At 37.8% G+C, this 21,723-nt stretch overlaps 1 protein-coding gene across 1 annotated transcript in view; it reads right to left on the minus strand.

Annotated features, from left to right (window-relative positions):
• Window positions 1–21,723, minus strand: part of BMPR2 (bone morphogenetic protein receptor type 2) — a 201,421-nt gene that overhangs the window by 12,174 nt on the left and 167,524 nt on the right. The window contains exons 10-11 of the mRNA XM_067740963.1: window positions 17,627–17,763; window positions 1,404–1,576 (exon numbers count right to left, since the gene is read on the minus strand). Coding sequence (XP_067597064.1) covers window positions 1,404–1,576; window positions 17,627–17,763 — 310 coding nt within the window. The remainder of the gene's footprint in view (window positions 1–1,403; window positions 1,577–17,626; window positions 17,764–21,723) is intronic.

Consider the following 21,723-nt stretch of genomic DNA (forward strand, 5'->3'; position numbering starts at 1 on the left):
GCAACTAAAGGAGAAGTGCTATGAAGAAAGACTGATGAAGTTATTATGAGGGGAATGACAGGAAGGGGAGGAAGAAAAAAGCTTTTGTACTGCACAAGACAAGGAAGTTACGGAGGGATGTAGGGTAAGATTCAATACAATGAAACCTAGAGTGGAATGAGTGTGGGATGAACCATGATTTGGAGGAAACTATTTAGAAGACATGAAAAGAAGCATGTAAAGGGTAGAGCTGAATAACACAGGAGGCAAAAATAGCCAAAGAAAGGAGGAGCATCAAAGTTTCTTCTTACCAGTCAAGAAAAGTTCAGAAACACTTAAAGTAAAACTAGCTGACTCTTAAGAGAGATGCAAATAGCATACTAAAGCACGTAGAAAATACAGAGATAAAGGGAGATGGAAGAGTAAGACTATCTTCAGGTGTGTGTAAAATGAAGAAATTTATATTTAGAATTGCTAGTCTCTACCTTCCTTGACTTCCTGATATAATGGGAATAAAGGTTTATATGCTGAAGGTAATTCAGTCTAAATGTAAGTAGTGTAAACCCAATTTTGGGCCTATAATTCATAACACAAACCGTTCTCAGAAATTAGAACAACAGAAAATAGCAAAGAAAATGATTCAAGAATTGAGTTGTTTTTATCTCAATTTTCTCTGGTTACTCTTTCCTGGATGCCCTTCTGAAAACTTTTAACATAACATTTTAGATAAAATGACAAATTTTGGGGAAGACTTTATCCCCTAAACATGGAACAAAGAAACACAGATTACACAGTCTGAAAGTTCCAAGTTTTAGGAATTTTTTTAAGCCCTTTTATTTAGAACCAAAAATCACAGTTCTAATAGTTCTAAGAAATATCTCATGAAATAATGCTCATAATGGGATGAAAAGACCTTACAAATTGCTTTCTTGTAAATGTAGTAGCATTCTATAAAGAAAGAACATTGGATAGGAAGGCTGGAAACTTTAGTTTCCAGTGAAGCAGTGGTTAGATACATAGGCAAATTCATAGAGGTAAACAAACAAACAAACAAAATGCAGGGGAAAGAGAAATAATACCAACAAAGTATAATCAAGACAATATAGTATGTAGAAGTGCTTATAAACTTTTGGAACTATGAAAATGTTTTTCCTTCATTACTGTAGGGAACTTGCAGCATTAACAGAGAAAGACTGATCTTTTACTATATCGTCAGATATACAAAAACACAGATTTCACCTTGCACTTATACCAAACAAAAACTTCAGTAAAAGAACAGGAATACTGAAAGAAAAATTATGACATTAGATTGTACAAGTTAATCACTGCACTTTTAGTCTGGTTTAATAGTATTTATTTCCTGTTCTCTGTTTGGTATCAGTTTTAAATACTGACAGAGGGATTCCAAACCTTCAGGGTCTTACCGCTCATTCTGCATAGCAGTAGACATTGGATTGACTGTTGGGCTCACAGATTTGTTTCTTTCCCATATCATCATAAGTTCAGCCATCCTCTCCTCAGCACACTGTGCGGTAAGCCGAGCCTCTGCATCCTGGTCCCAACAGTCTTCGATTGTCTCCTTGAGTGACCTCACTGCCTGTAATAAAGTACGTGGTCAAACAGTGTACCTTATCAAAAAATACTGAGATTTTTAGTGACATGAAGTGAAAGAAATCAGTTTTATTTAACCAATACTTTATATAACTATAATAAAATATCTTAGACTTCAGAGATTTGTAAAGGGGCATATTTCTCAAAAGGTGAGGAGCAAGTATGTAAGCAAACTTTAACTGGATTCATTGAAGAATTATCCACAATAGTAAGCAGTTGTAGTAAGTTACATGTTTCTTCAAGGCCACACATTTATGTCATTGTTGATCCACAGCACTGTTATTTCAATCGATAGCCACTAATTCCACTTCAAAAATGAGTTCTGAGTTTTATGAAATTTTGGCACTAGTCTGTCTTCAATCTCTAGGTGAACTTTTTCTCCTTTTCTCCTAGTAAGAGTGCTTCATTCAAACTGTAAATATTAAAGGCCTGGCATTTTCTTTGTATTTAAAAACTAGTTTCATTAGTAGTATCAAAAGCAGTCCATTCTGTAGCATTCATATATATAAGCAATGAACAATAGTGTCCCATTTGGGGAAAGTTGGTATAAACTCCCTTTTAAAAAACAGATTTTAGGGACTTCCCTGGTGCTCCAGTGGTAAAGAATCCACCTTCCAATGCAGGGCACTCGGGTTCGATCCCTGGTCAGGGAACTAAGATCCCATATGGCGCGGGGCAACTAAGCCCACCTGCCACAGCTACTGAGCTCGCACCCCTCAATGAGAAAGCCCAAGTGCCACAAACTACAGAACCCACGTGGCGTGGAGCCTGTGTGGCACAACTAGAGAGAAAAAACCCACACGCCACAACTAGAGAGAAGCCTGCACACCACAACTAAGACCCTGTATACTGCAACTAAGACCCGACGCAGCCAAAAAAACCAGATTTTATGTACTTAAAGATACCTTTTAAAATATATATTATCACTTTATTAACATTGCACTCATGGTCAACAGCACTATACCTCATGCCCTAATGAAGCTCATCTACCAGATGTTTTTCCTTCTTCATAAGGAATATCACAGCCTTCTTGTGCATAGGAACACTAGACAGTAGTTCAGCATTACACTTAAGGGCCATTTTAAACTGTGAAATCACCAACAAAATGCACAAAAATGTGAAAAATAAGGCACTAAATACATAGCAAAAAGGACACATGTTTACAGTACAAGAGATGAAGCAAGAAGGCCTTGTTAGACCTTCAGCTGGGAACATTACATCTGAACTCAAGTTTTTCACTGCTCTACACATATCTACAAATGACTGGGACAGTGTTCTGAGTATTGATTTCAGGACTACAAATACACTTTAGCAAGTAGTTGAATTCCAAATATGAAATTCATGAATAATGAGGAAAGACTGTATATAATGGATTTAAAATGGACTTGGATTTGAAGATAATAAAAGAAACTCAAGAATCAATTATAACTAACTTTTTGTGACAAATATACCTCTAAAAACTAGTTATACATTTACCTTAGTGGATTTTAATATTGGTTTGAAAAAACGAACTGGTCCCAAGTTATGAAAAGAGGAATTTTTCTTTTTATTTTGAAATAATTTCAAACTTACTTTTCTTGTCCTTCATGATCTTGGCATTTTTGAAGATTATAGGCCAGTTACTTTTTAAAATGTTCCTCAACTTATCTGATGTTTCCTCATGATCAAAGTTTGCATCTTTGGCAGAAAATCACAGAAGAGATGCTGTGTTCTTCTCATTGAATCCTATCACGTGGTACACATTTTTGATTTGTCCCATTACTAGAGAAGTTAAGCTTGATCACATGACTGAGTTGGTGTCTGCCAGGTTTCTTCACTGTAAAGTTCCATTTTCCCTTTAATAATCAATCACCGTTTGGGGGGGAAGTACTCAAAGCACTGTAAATATCCTGCCCTGCATTAAACTTTTCACCCACTAGTTTTATCATCTTTTGATGTTTCCTGGCTGAATCAATTATTTCTATGATGCTTGCCAGTAAGAAGACACTTAAAAAAATGATAGTAAATCCATAATAGGAATATAGACAAAGTGCACATAAACAAGAAGTGCAAATACCTTAAAAATATGCTAGGGCTTCCCTGGTGGTGCAGTGGTTGGGAGTCCACCTGCCAATGCAGGGGACGCAGGTTCGAGCCCTGGTCTGAGAGGATCCTGCGTGCCGCGGAGCAGCTGGGCCCGTGCGCCGCAGCTACTGGGCCTGCACTCTGGAGCCCGGGAGCCACAACTCCTGAAGCCCTCGTACCTGGAGCCCGTGCTCTACGGCGGGAGAGGCCGCCGCAGTGGGGGGCCCGCACACCGCAACGAAGAGTGGCCCCCGCTCGCCGCAACTAAAGGGGGCCCGCGTGCAGCAGCGAAGACCCAACATGGTCAAAAATAAAATTAATTAATTAATTTAAAAAATATATACGCTAGGGCTTCCCTGGTGGCGCAGTGGTTGAGAGTCTGCCTGCCGATGCAGGGGACACGGGTTCGCGCCCCGGTCTGGGAAGATCCCACAGGTCACGGAGCGGCTGGGCCCGTGAGCCATGGCCGCTGAGCCTGCGCGTCCGGAGCCTGTGCTCCGCAACAGGAGAGGCCACAACAGTGAGAGGCCCACGTACCTCAAAAAAAAAAAAAAAAAAAAAAAAAATATATATATATATATATATATATATATATACACTAAAATGCTCAACATGCTCAATTATTCACCACGTTGAGGTAGTACATACAATGTAGTGGTTAAGAATATTAGTTATTAGTTCCAGCTTTGTAGTATCAGTACCAGCTCAATTAAGATGCTGGCTTCAAATTGTGGCTCTACTATTTACTAGTTACAAATCAAAACAAGATCCATTTTTACCTACCACATTAACAACGATAAATAAAATTTTGTAACACAAAGTGTTAGTGATGGGAAAACAGGCTCCCAATATATATTATTATTGGGAGTGCCATCAGTTTGGAGGGTAATCTGGCAATAACAAACTTCAAATGTATTTATCCTTTGATCCAGCAATACTACTTCCAGGAATTTATTCCTCAACTACACTTTTACATTTGCAGAAAAATCCATGTATAAGATGTTCACTGCAGTTGTCATTTATAACTGCAAAAGCTGGAAACTACCTACATGTCCTCTAACAGCAATCTGCTAAAAATTTATGGTATAATGGATACTATGCAGCATTAAAAGAATTAGGAAGATGTATATGTTCCCAATTGCTAAGGAAAATAGGTTAAGTGGGTATAGTAATTCCCATTAGTATGTTAGAAAAGGATATAAAAACATATAGTCTTGTAATAAACAGACATTTCTGGAAGTCTACAGAAGGAATTTAACAGTGGTTGCTTCTCCGGAGGGGTTTTTGGATGTCTGAGGTGAGTGTAAGAGTTTTCACTGCATATTTTTTGTATTGCTAAAAATAACTTTTTAAAAAATATATATTTATTTATTTGACCGTGGCTGGTCTTAGTTGCAGCACACGGGATGGCATCTTTGTTGCCTCGTTCGGGATCTTCGTTGTGGCATGCGGGATCTTTAGTTGCAGCATGTGGGATCTTTTTCAGTTGTGGCATGAGGCATCTTTAGTTCTGGCATGTGGGCTCTTAGTTGCAGCATGTGGGATCTAGTTTCCTGACCAGGGATTGAACCTGGGCCCCCTGCACTGGGAGCGTGGAGTCTTAACTGCTAGGCCACAAGGGAAGTCCCTACGTGGGCCTCTCACTGTTGTGGCCTCTCCTGTTGCGGAGCACAGGCTCCGGATGTGCAGGCCCAGTGGTCATGGCTCACGGGCCTAGCCGCTCCGTGGCATGTGGGATCTTCCCAGGCCGGGGCACGAACCCGTGTCCCCTGCATCGGAAGGCAGACTCTCAACCACTGCGCCACCAGGGAAGCCCCTAAATGACTTTTTTTAAATGGGTAATGTATGTATTGATAATATGTCACTAAATTCAAAAGGTCAAAAAGGGAATACAATCTCCCTCCCATCCCTATCCACCAACCACACATTTTCCCTCTTTACAGGCAACAAATATCACCCATTTCTTGAGTATTCTTCCAGAGAAACTCTTGTTTTTTTTCAAGCACATATACACCACACACCCACACATACAAATTTATAGCTTCATCCATGTTCTTAATTACTAAACATAAAGTGCAACACTGAAGCATACACAATGAAATCTTTCTAAAGCAAAGATCTGGACACCTTTACACACAAAACTAAAAGTGACCCTTTCCTTTTCAAAAATAAAGCACTATCTATTTCACAGAGCCCCATTCACCAACTGCTTGCTGGCCCAGAAAAGCTCAGAAACACCGATATCCAAGTAGTTAGAAATTATACACTGAGTTTTCTATACCTTGAGGAAACAGAGACATTGAAGATGGATAAAATTTGTTATTTTTCATTATACAGTTGGGAAATAATTTGATAAAATTCTTTTTAAAAAAATGAGACCAAAAAAGGACAGTCATCAAGGCATTGTGTTGGATGATGAATAAGATCAGGTAAACAGAAGCACTGCTCCCTACCTCTAAGGAGTTTCCTTTTTTTTTTTTTTTTTTTTTTTGCGGTACGCGGGCCTCTCACTGTTGTGGCCTCTCCCGTTGCGGAGCACAGGCTCCGGACGCGCAGGCTCAGTGGCCGTGGCTCACGGGCCCAGCCGCTCCGCGGCATGTGGGATCCTCCCAGACCGGGGCACGAACCCGTGTCCCCTGCATCAGCAGGTGGACTCTCAACCACTGCGCCACCAGGAAGCCCAGAAGTTTCCATTTTTAACACAGAGTCATTGTTGATAAATAATAGTAGTAAATAATTGATGAGTTCTAACTTTGTACTAGATTGTTTTAACTCATATAATTTTTATATGAAGTAAATACTATTATCACCTCCATTTTTCAGGTGCAAGAAAAGAGGCCCAGAGGAGAAATTAGGACACATGGCAAAGTTAAGATCAAAGGCCAGGCAGCATAGCTCCACAATTTATACATTATCCTATGCTGACTGACTCTAACCTATGCTGGTACAGGAAAGTTCCCAGTGGATAAATGGGTTTGGCTACAAAATTTGCAAGTTGATTTTTTTGAAGAAAATCTATTACAAGTTCCAAACAACGTTAAAATCATAGTTGGTAAGTCATTAACACAAGTAAAGACTTAGAAGTTACTAATAAGAAATTGGGAAAAGGAAAAATTAGAAAAATAACTGAGAATTCAAAGAGGGTGACTATAAGGAGGACTTTGAGGGTCTAAAAAACAATAATTTGGTTGGATAAAACTTCCAGAAATAGAGTAAAGCAATATTGAATATGCCAGAATAAGGGGAAAAGTCATTGAGAGAAGACTAATGAAATAAACAGTATTAAGTCACCAATGGGAAGTTAGGTCTTCAAACAAATACTGAGAACAGACTTGACAATTTAGATGAAATTTAGATGAAACAGAGAAATTCCTTCCAAGACACAAACTGCCATCAACTATACTCCAATAAAAAATTAAAAGAAGAAAAAATAAGACTGCCAAAGCTTACTCAAGAAGGGATAGATTACCTGAATATTTCCTATATCTATTAAGGAAGGTAAATTTGTATTTTAAAACTTTCCTACCAAGAAACACCAGGCCTGGATGGCTTTCTGAATGAATTCTACTAAACATGTAAGAAAAAATTAATGCCAAGTCTACACAAGTCTTCCAGAAAATCAAATAGGGGAGGATATTACCTAGTTCATTCTATGAGGACCTCAGTCAAAATGGCAGACGAAGGAACTTTGGGGGGCTTTCCTCCCAAGAAGCACCAATAACTTGGCAAATATTATCAAACTCAACTTTACTGAAACTCTGGAAGTTAGTCAAATATTACAGCAACCAACTAAAAATATAACTGGAAAAAGAAAGGCCACTGAAACGGTAGGAGAACTCTGTGGTGAGGAGAACTCTCCCCTGCCCTGGAGTGCTGGCAGATATGAACACGGCTGTGCATGTTCCCAAGGTGGGTACCTGGTCCCAGAGGGAGAAGAGTGATCTTGTTTCAAAGGAATTATGATGTTTTGACATGTCTATGAGTTCCCTGAAGGACTGATTCAAGAGGTCTATCTTTGTTCTGCCTAACTCAGAATTCTCTCAGGACAGGGAAGTAGCTATGACTAAGTGGAGAACATTCCCTGAAAACACTGAAAGCCAAATGAACAAGTACTATAGCCTGGGGCAAAATATAATAGTTGAGGCACACAACAAAAATGCTGAAGGTCAGGGAGTAAAAGCTGGGTGGAGAAACTTTGGGGAATAAGGGCATTGAAAAGCTTCCAAATATACTGGGGAATCTAGAAAACCACACACAGGTCCAGGGCAGGATGCATGCTCAGAGAAGACTATAAGGTTTCATAACTGGCTGGCTCAGCCAGTAGGAAGTATTTAGGCTCTAGCAGGAAGTGAAGGCTAAGGCAGAATTGTAAAAGGCCTGGATAAGTGTTAACAGAGGGCCCTAACACAAAGCTAATCTCCAAAGACTTGGAGAATATTTTTCTTTTGTTTCCTTTTTGACCATAATGATATCCAAAACATACAATTTTAAACAAAAAATTACAAAGCATGGGAAGAAACAAGAAAGTATGCCCCATTCACAGGACAGAAGAAATGAACAGAAACTGTCCTCAGGAAATACAGACATTGGAGTTACTAGCAAAGACTTTAAATATGCTCAAAGAACTAAGGAAACCGTGGACAAAGAATTATAGGAAACCAGGAAAACAATGTCTCAACAAATGGAGAAGAGCAATAAAGAGATAGAAATTATAAAAAGGAATTAAAAAGACACTTGTGAGCTCAAAAGTACAAAAACGGAAATGAAAAATTCACCAGAGTGGTTTACAGCAGATCTGAGCAGAGAGAAAAAAGAATTACTAAACTTCAAGATAGGATACAAAAATTATGCAATCTGAGAAGCAGAAACAGAAAAACAATGAAGAAAATGAACACAGCCTATAAAACTTGTGAGGCACCGTTAATCGCACCAAAATACACATTATGAGAGCCCCAGAAGAAGAGAAATTGGAGAAAGAATATTTGAAGAAATAATCGTCAATAACTTCCCAAATTTAATAAAAGAAATGAGTCTACACATCCAAGAAACTCAAGGAACTCAAAGCGGAGTTCCATACTGAGACACATTATAATCAAATTATAAAAAGCCAAAAATAAAGAGAGACTCATGAAGCAGCAAGAGAAGCAACTTGAAATGTATAAGGGATCCTCAAAAAAGGTAACAGTTAATCTCTCGTTAGAAACCGTGGAAGTCAGAAGGCAATGGTATGACATTGTTTAAAGTGCTGAAAGAAAACAAGTGTTTTCTGTAGAATTCCCAAGAATTCTATATCAGGGAAAACTATCCTTCAATAGTGAAAGAGAAATTAGAATCCGCCTGCCAATGCAGGGGACAAGGGTTTGAGCCCTGGTCTGGGAAGATCCCACATGCCATGTAGCAACTAAGCCCGGGTGCCACAACTACTGAGCCTGCATGCTACAACTACTGAAGCCAACTCACCTACAGCCTGTGCTCCGCAACAAGAGAAGCCACTGTGATGAGAAGCCTGTGCAAGGAAGAGTAGCCCCTGCTCGCTGAAACTAGAGAAAGCCTGCACACAGCAATGAACACACAATGCAGCCAAAAATAAATAAATTTTTTAAAAAAGAAAGAAAGAAATGCTAAAGGGAGTCATTCAGGCTCAAGTGAAAGGACACTAGACAATAACTTGAAGCCATATAAAGAACTAAAGAACACTGGTAAAGTAACTATATAGGGGACTTCCCTGGTGGCGCAGTGGTTAAGAATCCACCTGCCAATGGAGGGGACACGGGCTCAATCCCTGGTCAGGGAAGATCCCACATGCCATGGAGCAACGAAGTCCAGGCACCACAACTACTGAGCCTGCGCTCTAGAGCCCATGAGCCAAAACTACTTAAGCCCACGTGCCAGAACTACTGAAGCCCACGCATCTAGAGCCCACACTCAACAACAAGAGAAGTCACCACAATGAGAAGCACGAGCACCACAATGAAGAGTAGCCCCTGCTCGCCGCAACTAGAGAAAAGCCCATGCACAGCAATGAAGACGCAGCGCAGCCAAAATAAATAAATAAATAAAACAAATCAATTAATAAAAAAAAATTTTTTTTAAGTAACTACAGGGCTTCCCTGGTGGCGCAGTGGTTGAGAGTCTGCCTGCTGATGCAGGGGACACAGGTTTGTGCCCCGGCCTGTGAAGATCCCACATACCACACAGTGGCTAGGCCTATGAGCCAAGGCCGCTGAGCCTGCACGACCGGAGCCTGTGCTCCGCAATGGGAGAGGCCACAACAGTGAGAGGCCCGTGTACCGCAAAAAAAAAAAAAAAAAAGGGAGGGGTGTATTTCTCATTTTATAAAACTATGTATTTGCTATCTAACTCTAGTACTGGATTCTCATTGCATAGAAGCAACAGTTCTATTGACTGTAGCACATTAGGTTTTAAATGGATTAATTGGAAGTGAACCAAATACTACTTATTTCTTACTCAGCAACCTCATCTAAATTGAAAGTAAAAAGTTTTCAGAAAAATATGCATATCCCGCAACGGTAGGATTGCTAAGAGATACTTCAGAAAAAGGAGTCCAATTTCACTGATGAAATAAAACAATTTAAGGCAGATGAAGTTGTATTTTACTAGATAAAATTTCACAATGAGACTTTTCTTTGAAGTGTACTGTACTATGAGGCTGGCACATCTAATGAATCCTGATAAAGGATTCAGCCTCTCACCTAACGTCAGGGACCTCTTAAAAATCTGTCCCAGTTCCCACAGCAGGGACTACAGATTGGTGGCAATCTTGAGCATATGAGCTTGGGAATAGGTCTTCAACTGTCTCATACCTGAAGATTTCAATCTCATTTGAAGCAGAAGCCTACCTTGTAGGTAATCTACTAACAAAGATGACCAATGGAAAAAATACTCAATCTAAATCTACCTGGAAACATATAAAATCTCTCTAGCTTTTGTCCAACATGCCACGACCCCTGGATCCAGAATGAAAATATACTAATCCTATCAAGACAACCTACAATTAAAATGTGAAAATATGTAGTAAAATGATGTATATTGCTTAATGAAAACTTTCTCATTTTTGTTCTTTAACTATAATCAAGAAATTACTTGTAGAGATTGGAACCAAGATGGTGGAGTAGAAGGACGTGCTCTCACTCCCTCTTGCGAGAACACCAGAATCACAACTAGCTGCTGGACATCATTGACAGGAAGACACTGGAACTCACCACAAAAGATACCCCACAGCCAAAGACAAAGGAGAAGCCACAATGAGACAGTATGAGGGGTGCAATCACAGTAAAATCAAATCCCATAGCTGATGGGTGGCTGACTCACAGACGGGAGAACACTTATACCACAGAAGTCCACCCACTGGAGTGAAAGTCCTGAGCCCCCTGTCAGGCTTTCCAACCTGGGGTTCCGGCAACAGAAGGAGGAATTCCTAGAGAATCAGACTTTGAAGGCTACAGGGATTTGATTGCAGGACTTCGACAGAACTGCAGGAAACAGAGACTCCACTCTTGGAGGGCACACACAAAGTAGTGTGCGCATCGGGACTCAGGGGAAGGAGCAGTGACCCCAGGGGCGACTGAACCACACCTACCTGCTAGTGTTGGAGGGTCTCCTGCAGAGGTGGGGGGTGGCTGTGGTTCACTGTGCAGACAAGGAAACTGGCAGCAGAAGTTGTGTGAAGTACTGCTTGGTGTAAGCCCTCCCAGAGTCCGCCATTAGCCCCACCAAAGAGCCCGGGTAGGCTCCAGTGTTGCGTTGCCTCAGGCCAAACAACCAACAGAGAGGGAACCCAGCCCCACCCATCAGCAGTCAAGCAGATTAAAGTTATACTGAGCTCTGCCCACCAGAGCAACAGCCATCTCTACCCACCACCAGTCCCTCCCATCAGGAAACTTGCATAAGCCTCTTAAGTAGCCTCATCCACCAGAGGGTAGACAGCACAAGCCAGAAGAACTACAATCCTGCAGCCTGTGGAACAAAAACCACATTCACAGAAAGACAGACAAGATGAAAAGGCAGAGGGCTATGTACCAGATGAAGGAACAACATAAAACCCCAGAAAAAAACCTAAATGAAGTGCAGATAGGCAACGTTCCAGAAAAAGAATTCAGAATAATGATAGTAAAGTTGATCCAGGACCTCGGAAAAACAATGGAGGCAAAAACAGAGAAGATGCAAGAAAGGTTTAATAAAGCCATAGAAAAATTAAAGAACAAACAAACAGAGATGAACAATACAATAACTAAAATGAAAAATACACTAGAAGGAATCAAGAGCAGAATAACTGAGGCAGAAGAACGGATAAGTGACCTGAAAGACAGAATGGTGGAATAAACTGCTGTGGAACAGAATAAAGAAAAAGAATGAAAAGAAATGAAGACAGCCTAAGAGACCTCTGGGACAACATTAAATGCACCAACATTCGCATTATATGGGTCCCAGAAGGAGAAGAGAGAGAGAAAGCACCCGAGAGAGTATCTGAAGAGATTAGAGTTGAAAACTTCCCCAACATGGGAAAGGAAATAGCCACCCAAGTCCAGGAGAGTCCCATACAGGATAAACCCAAGGAAAAACATGCTGAGACACATAGTAATAAAATTGGCAAAAATTAAATACAAAGAAAAATTATTGAAAGCAGCAAGGGAAAAATGACAAATAATATACAAGGGAGCTCCCATAAGGTTAACAGCTAATTTCTCAGCAGAAATTCTACAAGCCAGAAGGGAGTGGCATGATATACTTAAAGTGATGAAAGGGAAGACCCTACAACCAAGATTACTCTACCCAGCAAGGATCTCATTCAGATACGATGGAGAAATCAAAAGCTTTATACACAAGCAAAAGCTAAGAGAAAGCAGCACCACCAAACCAGCTCCAGAACAAATGCTAAAAGACCTTCTCTAAGTGGGACGCACAAGAGAAGAAAAGGACCTCCAAAAACAAACCCAAAACAATTAAGAAAATGGTAATAGGAACATACATATCGATAATTACCTTAAACGTGAATGGATTAAATGCTCCAACCAAAAGACACAGGCTTGCTGAATGGATACAAAAACAAGACCCATATATATGCTGTCTACAAGAGACCCACTTCACACTTAGGGACACATTCAGACTGAAAGTGAGGGGATCAAAAAAGATAATCCATGCAAATGGAAATCAAAAGAAAGCTGGAGTAGCAATACTAATATCAGATAAAATAGACTTTAGAATAAAGAATGTTACAAGAGACAAGGAAAGACACTACATAATGATCAAGGGATCAATCCAGGAAGAAGATATAACAAATATAAATATATATGCACCCAACATATGAGCACCTTAACACATAAGGCAAATGTCAACAGCTATAAAAGAGGAAATCGACGGTAACACAATAATAGTGGGGGACTTTAATACCTCACTTATACCAATGGACAGATCATCCAAAACGAAAATAAATAAGGGAACAGAAGCTTTAAATGACACAATAGACCAGGTCGATTTAATTGATAATTATAGGACATTCCATCCAAAAACAGTAGATTACACTCTCTTCTCAAGTGCGCATGGAACATTCTCCAGGATAGATCACATCTTGGGTCACAAATCAAGCCTCAGTAAGTTTAAGAAAATTGAAATCATATCAAGCATCTTTTCTGACCACAATGCTATGAGATTAGAAATGAATTCAACTGAAAAAAAACGTAAAAACACAAACACATGGAGGCTAAACAATATGATACTAAATAACCACGAGATCACTGAAGAAATCAAAGAGGAATTAAAAAATACCTGGGGACAAATGACAATGAAAACATGATGATCCAAAACCTATGGGATGCAGCGAAAGCAGTTCTAAGAGGGAAGTTTATAGCTATACAAGCCTACCTCAAGAAACAAGAAAAATCTCAAATAAACAATCTAACCTTACATCTAAAGGAACTAGAGAAAGAACAAACAAAACCCAAAGTTAGAAGAAGGAAAGAAATCATAATGATCTGAGCAGAAATAAATGAAATAGAAACAAAGAAAACAATAGCAAAGATCAATAAAACTAAAGGCTAGTTCTTTGAGAAGATAAACAAAATTGATAAACCATTAGCCAGACTCATCAAGAAAAAGAGGGAGAGGACTTAAAACTAGAAATGAAAAAGGAAAAGTTACAACAGACACCGCAGAAATACAAAGCATCCGAGGAGACTACTATAAGCAACTCTATGCCAATAAAATGGACAACCTGGAAGAAATGGACAAATCCTTAGAAAGGTATAACCTTCCAATACTGAATGAGGAAGAAATAGAAAATATAAACAGACCAATCACAAGTAATGAAATTGAAACTGTGATTTAAAATCTTCCAACAAACAAAAGCCCAGGACAAGATGGCTTCACAGGTGAATTCTATCAAACATTTAGAGAAGAGCTAACACCCATCCTTCATAAACTCTTCCAAAAATCTGCACAGGAAGGAACACTCCCAAACTCAATCTATGAGGCCACCATCACCCTGATACCAAAACCAGACAAAATACTACAAAAAAGAAAATTATAGAGCAATATCACTGATGAATATAAATGCAAAAATCCTCAACAAAATACTAGCAAACAGAATCCAACACCACATTAAAAGGATCATACACCATGATCAAGTGGGATTTATCCCAGGGATGCGAGGATTGTTCAATATATGCAAATCAGTCAATGTGATACACTGTGATACACCATATTAACAAATTGATACATCAGTCGATGTGATACACCATATTAACAAATTGAAGAATAAAAACCGTATAATCATCTCAATAGATGCAGAAAAATCTTTTGACAAAATTCAACATCATTTATGATAAAAACTCTCCAGAAAGTGGGCATAGAGGGAACCTACCTCAACATAATAAAAGCCATATATGACAAACCCACAGCAAACATCATTCTCAATGGTGAAAAACTGAAAGTATTTCCTCTGACATCAGGAAGAAGACAAGGATGTCCCCTCTCACCACTATTATTCAACATAGTTATGGAAGTCCTAGCCACGGGAATCAGAGAAGAAAAAGAAATGAAAGGAAAACAAATTGGAAAAGAAGAAGTAAAACTGTCACTGTTTGCAGATGACATGATACTGTACATAGAGAATCCTAAAGATGCCACCAGAAAACTACTAGAGCTAATCAATGAATTTGGTAAAGTTGTAGGATACAAAATTAATGAACAGAAATCTCTTGCATTCTTATACACTAATGATGAAAAATGTGAAAGAGAAATTAAGGAAACACTCCCATTTACCACTGCAACAAAAAGAATAAAATACCTAGGAATAAACCTACCCAGGGAGACAAAAGACCTGTATGCAGAAAACTATAAGACATTGTTGAGGGCTTCCCTGGTGGCGCAGTGGTTGAGAGTCTGCCTGCCGATGCAGGGGACATGGGTTCGTGCCCTGGTCTGGGATGATCCCACATGCCGCGGAGCGGCTGGGCCCGTGAGCCATGGCCGCTGAGGCTGCGAGTCCGGAGCCTGTGCTCCACAACAGGAGAGGCCACAACAGTGAGAGGCCCACGTACAGCAAAAAAAAAAAAAAAAAAAAAAAAAGACACTGTTGAAAGAAATTAAAGATGATAACAACAAATGGCGAGATATACCATCCTCTTGGATTGGAAGAATCTCTATTGTGAAAATGACTATACTACCCAAAGGAATCTACAGATTCAATGAAAGAGCCATCAAATTACCAATGGCATTTTTAACAGAACTAGAACAAAAAATCTTAAAATTTGCATGGAGACACAAAAGACCCCAAACAGCCAAAACAGTCTTGAGGAGAAAAAAATGGAGCTGGAGGAATTAGACTCCCTAACTTCAGAATATACTACAAAGCTACAGTAATCAAGACAATATGGTACTGGCAGAAAAACAGAAATATAGAGCAATGAAACAGGATAGAAAGCCCAGAGATAAACCCACGTACCTATGATCAACTAATCTATGACAAAGGAGGCAAGGATATACAATGGAGAAAAGACAGTCTCTTCAATAAGTGGTGCTGGGAAAACTGGACAGATACATGTAGAAGAATGAAATTAGAACACTCCCTAACATCATACACAAAAATAAATTCAAAATGGATTCAAGACCTAAATGTAAGACCGGACACTATAAAACTCTTAGAGGAAAACATAGGAAGAACACTCTTTGACATAAATCACAGGAAGATCTTTTTTGATCCACCTCCTAGAATAATGGAAATAAAAACAAAACTAAACAAATGGGACCTGATGAAACTTAAAAGCTTTTGCACAGCAAGGGAAACCATAAACAAGACAAAAAGGCAACCCTTAGAATGGGAGAAAATATTTGCAAACGAATCAACAGACAAAGGATTAATCTCCCAAATATATAAACAGCTCATGCAGCTCAATATTAAAACAACAAACAACCCAATCCAAAAATGGGCAGAAGACCTATATAGACATTTCTCCAAAGAAGACATACAGATGGCCAAGAAGCACATGAAAAGCTGCTCAACATCACTAATTATTAGAGAAGTGCAAATCAAAACTACAGTGATGTATCACCTCATACCAGTTAGAATGGGCATCATCAGAAAATCTACAAACAAATGTTGGAGAGGGTGTGGAGAAAAGGGAACCCTCTTGCACTGTTGGTGGGAATGTAAATTGATAACAGCCAATATGGAGAACAGTATGGAGGTTCCTTAAAAAACTAAAAATAGAATTACCATATGACCCAGCAATCCCACTACTGGGCATATACCTAGAGAAAACCATAATTAAAAAAGACGCATGCACCCCAATGTTTATTGCTGCACTATTTACAATAGCCAGGTCGTGGAAGCAACCTAAATGCCCATTGACAGACGAATGGATAAAGAAGATGTGGTACATATATACAATGAAATATTACTTAGCCATAAATAGGAACGCAACTGGGTCATTTGTAGAGACATGGATAGATCTAGACACTGTCATACAGAGTGAAGTAAGTCAGAAAGAGAAAAACAAATATCATATATTAACGCATGTATATGGAAACTAGAAAAATGGTACGGATGAACCGGTTTGCAGGGCAGAAATTGAGTGACGGATGTAGAGAACAAACGTATGGACATCAAGGGGGGAAAGTGGTGGTGGTGGTGGTAGTGGGGTGGTGTGATGAATTGGGAGATTGGGATTGACATGTATACACTAATATGTATAAAATGGATAACTAATAAGAACCTGTTGTATACAAAAATAAATAAAATTAAATTAAAAAAATAGTTGTTTAAAATAAGAAATACAGGGTACTGTCATTAATAAGAGGGCAATTCAATAATTATGACATATAATGGAATGCTGATCAAATGGACAGAAAGCGATACATCTATATATGTACTGGCATGAAAAACTAAGTGAAAAAATAAGCTTCAGAAATGATAGTGGATGATCCTACTCATGTTAAAAAAAATGAGAAAGTGTGAGAGTGTGTGGATGTATGTCTTGTATGCAAATGTCTGTAAGATGTTTTTAGTGTTGTAGCAACAATTTACTGAAATGGCAGGAGCCTCTGAAAATATTTCAGCGTTGTGAACTGCATTTTTAATAAGCAGAATTTATATGTGGTACCTTGCTTTCTTTTTGGTGCAGTTTAAATTTCTATTAGTCCTTGAATATGTAAGTCTGCACTAATTAACATTTTTGGTACCACTATCAAGAGGATAAATGGAATGGAATTTCAATAATATTTAAAATATTATCATGTTAATTATTCTAGCTGTTACCCAATGTAGCAAACTTCAGACACAACAGTTAGTGCCTCTTTGAAAATATATAATAGCATACAAATCAAGTAAGTTGTATTTCTGGCAGTAGACAACTCTAAAAGCCATTACCATTATTAGCAATCTATTTTTTCTTCAAGCAACATTTGAACATCTTCATCATAAGTCCTCTTTTTCAATAATTTAGTTTTTCCTTACCAGGCTATTTTCTTTCCAAGCTTCTGGGAACTTGGGTCTCTGTTTTTCCCTAGATACCAGAACCTGCATATCTTCAAAAGTGGGATGGTTTCCAACCTCTGTCTGAAAAGCCATCTGGTATTCTGGTACAGATTCACCTGTGTATTTTTTTTTAAAAAAAGATAAGAGTAAAATTTATAATTATAAAGAGACCCTGTTGTGGGTTTTATGCACTATTAGTAAAAGCTCTATTTAGAATAGTCTTTGTTTGATAAATTAAATGTTTGTTATAAATTAGATGGTAGTTACAATAATGGGCAGCTATTTTTAAATGGTTTCTAGTATTAGTGAATTTGGGGGTGGGGGTAGACATTATTATATACATGAGGTTTAACACTTAAAACTGAATTCTTATCCCATACTGGGATTGAGGGTGGTGAATATGAGGAGAAAGTCCAAGATCTAGTACAACAAACATGTCTGCAGAACTAAATATAAATGAGTGGGTGGTACAGTCATGTCTCATTACATCATTGACTCTATTATAGTCTAGCCAGATTTTTCATATGTCAAAAAAATTTTTATGATAATGACCATTTGACAAAAAGTCAATAAACTGATTTTTCCCCTTAATAAGTAGTACCTAGATCAAGGATTTTAAAATATCACTAACTATTCTACCACTGTTTAATAACCCTATTCATCACCAATATGCACAATCAGCAGCTTGTGATAAAAGACATGATTTTTACAAAATGTTGTCAAATTAAACTTAATTAACATATTGAGCCACAAAGAAGACCTCTGGGACCAACATTTAGAAAACCAATCGTTTAGTCAAAATCTTGGCAAAGAACACAAGAGAAATAGACTCTTCCTGTCTCCTTGTCCCTCCCCCAATACCATTAAAATGACAAGATAAATTAGAAGAAAGAATACCAGGAAGGAGGTAAGGCATTTAGGTTCTAATCTTGGCTTCATCTCTACCTAGGAAAAGCCGTTTATCTATTCTGTGTTTCAGTTTTCCTGTCAGCAAAATGGAAATGTCTGCCTTCCTTATCTCACTCACGTGGAGACAATACAAAATTTGTAACGACCCAGATAGAAAGTACATTACAACGCATGTAATTGAAGTTTTATGCTTCAATTTGAATATTTTAAAAAAAATCTATACACTTGCCCTCCACCAATATTAAAAAAGATTTACAAAGAGTAATTCTATAATTTATGTAGCATAGCCCAAAGTTTTTGGAATATTGAACTATCTATAAATACAAATGGTATTTTCACATATTCTACAAAGATTTAAGCAGATACTTATTTCTGATCAATAACTATCAACACTGAACTTGAAAGACAAAACTAAAGTATTTCATCCTGCCAGTTAGTGTATCACTTTCTTTCATGAAATCTCATATGATAAACCCTCAACCCATACCATCTGTGAACTGTAAGATACTTACTAATATATCTCTTTTGTCTTTCTGAGACATATACACAACACACATACATACCTTCCAAGTGTTATTTTTTCCTCAAATGCTCTTCAATAGAATAAATAAATATTTAATACAATTTTACTTATCTGTTTTAATCGGGTGTAAATTATAATTAGAAAACTTGCTAAATAAAACTGATGCACAATCTTGTTTTGGAAATGGAATGACATTAAGAATTATAAATTTCTACTAAATCTTCATGGTTCTCATCTGTTTCTTGTTAATTATGTCTCTAAGCAGTTAGGAACATTTTAATCCCCTTCTTAAATTATGCTTGTTCTCTTCCTCCTTTTTCTTTCTCTTGCCTTCTGTTTTTCTTCCTTCTTTCCTGCTCTTCCTTTGTAATATAGATCCTAATTCATTTATATTGTTAATATTTTACAGAGAGAGGCAGCCTTTATAACAAACTGCTTCCATTCAATAAAATGTAATAATAATAAAAGCATGTCTTGCATTTGGAGTTCTATCATAGAAGTTTAAAAAATATTTTATAAGAATTTTTCCACTAATATATGCTATTCTTTAGGCTTATTCTTATGTTTGTGGAAAACTTTTTTTCAACTTACACCCCATTTCACTGTTAAAAATTTTAGAAGTACCCTGTATCCTCTGCCTGTGCTTTTTTAGCACTCTTTTCCTCCTACACCCTGTAATATTTCTGTCTTCCCTATTCCACAGAAACTCCTCTAAGAATACCAATGACCTCCTCCTATTCAAATTCCAAGATCATTCCTCAGTTCCACTTCCTTTTGACCTTTCAATTCCATGTTTCTACTAATATTGGTTCTTAATACTTTCTAACACTGACTCCCAAGATAGTAAGATTTCTCAGTTTCCTCACTATTTTTCTGTCCATTTGTCTTCTATGTCCATTTGTTTTCCTATGATGGGAGAGGGGGAGGTCACCTAATATTCAGTATTTACTCACCAATGTTTCTCTCTCTTCATTTATTCTTTTAGGGGACTGCATCCACTTATAAATTCTCAATTACCATCTCTATGTAGCTAATTCCCAAATATCATTTTAATCTTAAATTCTTCATTCTTTTAAGCTCTTCAATTAAATTTTTTTTAGTTGTCTATCAATACCCCAACCAAAAGTCCCCACAATTAACTCATCTTTCCAATGTAAACCAGTACTCTTTCCTAAGCTCCTGGCTGCCACCCTATTTCTCAGACCTCTCAGTATTTCTCAACTCCCTAGACTGTCTTCCAATGGCTAACCAGAACCACAGCTTCCTTTTCTACATTTTCTCTCACACATGCCTCTTCCTCCCCATTTCCATACCGAAGATTACAGGGTATCTTATTGCAACTCTCTTCTTTTTCCTTTATTTTTATTTTAAATTTTGGTTAAATGTACATAACATAAAATTTACCATTTTAACCATTTCTGAGTGTACAGTTCTGTGGCACTAGGTGCATTCACAATGTTGTGCATCCATCTCCAGAACTTTTTCCATCTTCCTAAACTGAAATTCTGTATACATTTAAAAGTAACCCCCAATTTCTTTTTCCTTTTTAAATTCTTTCTAGTACTATTTCAATTCATCCTATATTTCTATTATAATAATATTCTTCAAACAAGATTTAATTGTCTTATTTTTCAAACATCTGATACTGCATTTTATTATTTATCAGTCCAAAAGCAACAGATATTCTTTGAATCAGTAACTGTTCAAAAAATGTTGCTGATAGCAACGTACTAACTAAAGCTGATACAAAAATCATTTTAGTCAGACATGCTTCGAAAATCCAGAAATTCTGGATTAGGATTTTTTAAAAATGTGGCCAAAGTTCCAATAATAGAAATTAAAAGTTCCATGGTTCCAATAATATGTGATACTACTGCAATCACTGCTATTTCCAGAAAAACACTTTGAGTACTCCGTACTTCCAATTAACTGGAAAATATACTTCTAAGTAATAACTAATTGATGTGTAGGTAATCTAAATAATTATTAATTTATTTCATTATATTTTAAAATTAAACTATTTTTAAATGCTTACTGTTTTTAAAGCAAAAAAATTCAACCCCACTACTAATCTGTTTTTATTAAATAGTTCCATTTCATAAATTTGTCCAATGCTGGTTTAACTGACTTTATATGCTTTTCTTATGCTTTTAATGTGGTTATTCCTATAAGATAAAGACCATTTATGTCAAATGATTTTGCAGTGCCCATATTGGTAATTACTTTAAATTTTTATATCACAATGACAGTGATGTAATCTTAATAAAAGGAGAAAAAATATACAATTATTTGGCTATTTCAAGTAAGCCTCAAATAAGCATTCACATTAAATGAGTGTTCTTTCATGAAAGGAAGGAAGGTAGGCAGGAAGGCATGATGACAAGGGAGAAGTTTTTTAAAAAGGAAGAAAAGGAGGGGCTTCCCTGGTGGCGCAGTGGTTGAGAGTCCGCCTGCGGATGCAGGGGACAGGGGTTTGTACCCCTGTCTGGGAAGATCCCACGTGCCACGGAGCGGCTGGGCCTGTGAGCCATGGCCGCTGAGCCTGCGCTCCACAACGGGAGAGGCCACAACAGTGAGAGGCCCATGTACTGCAAAAAAAAAAAAAAGAAAAAAAAAAAGAAAAAAAAACGAAAAGAAAGAAAAG

This window comes from Pseudorca crassidens, chromosome 6 (assembly GCF_039906515.1).
Source record: "Pseudorca crassidens isolate mPseCra1 chromosome 6, mPseCra1.hap1, whole genome shotgun sequence".
NCBI lineage: Eukaryota > Metazoa > Chordata > Mammalia > Artiodactyla > Delphinidae > Pseudorca > Pseudorca crassidens.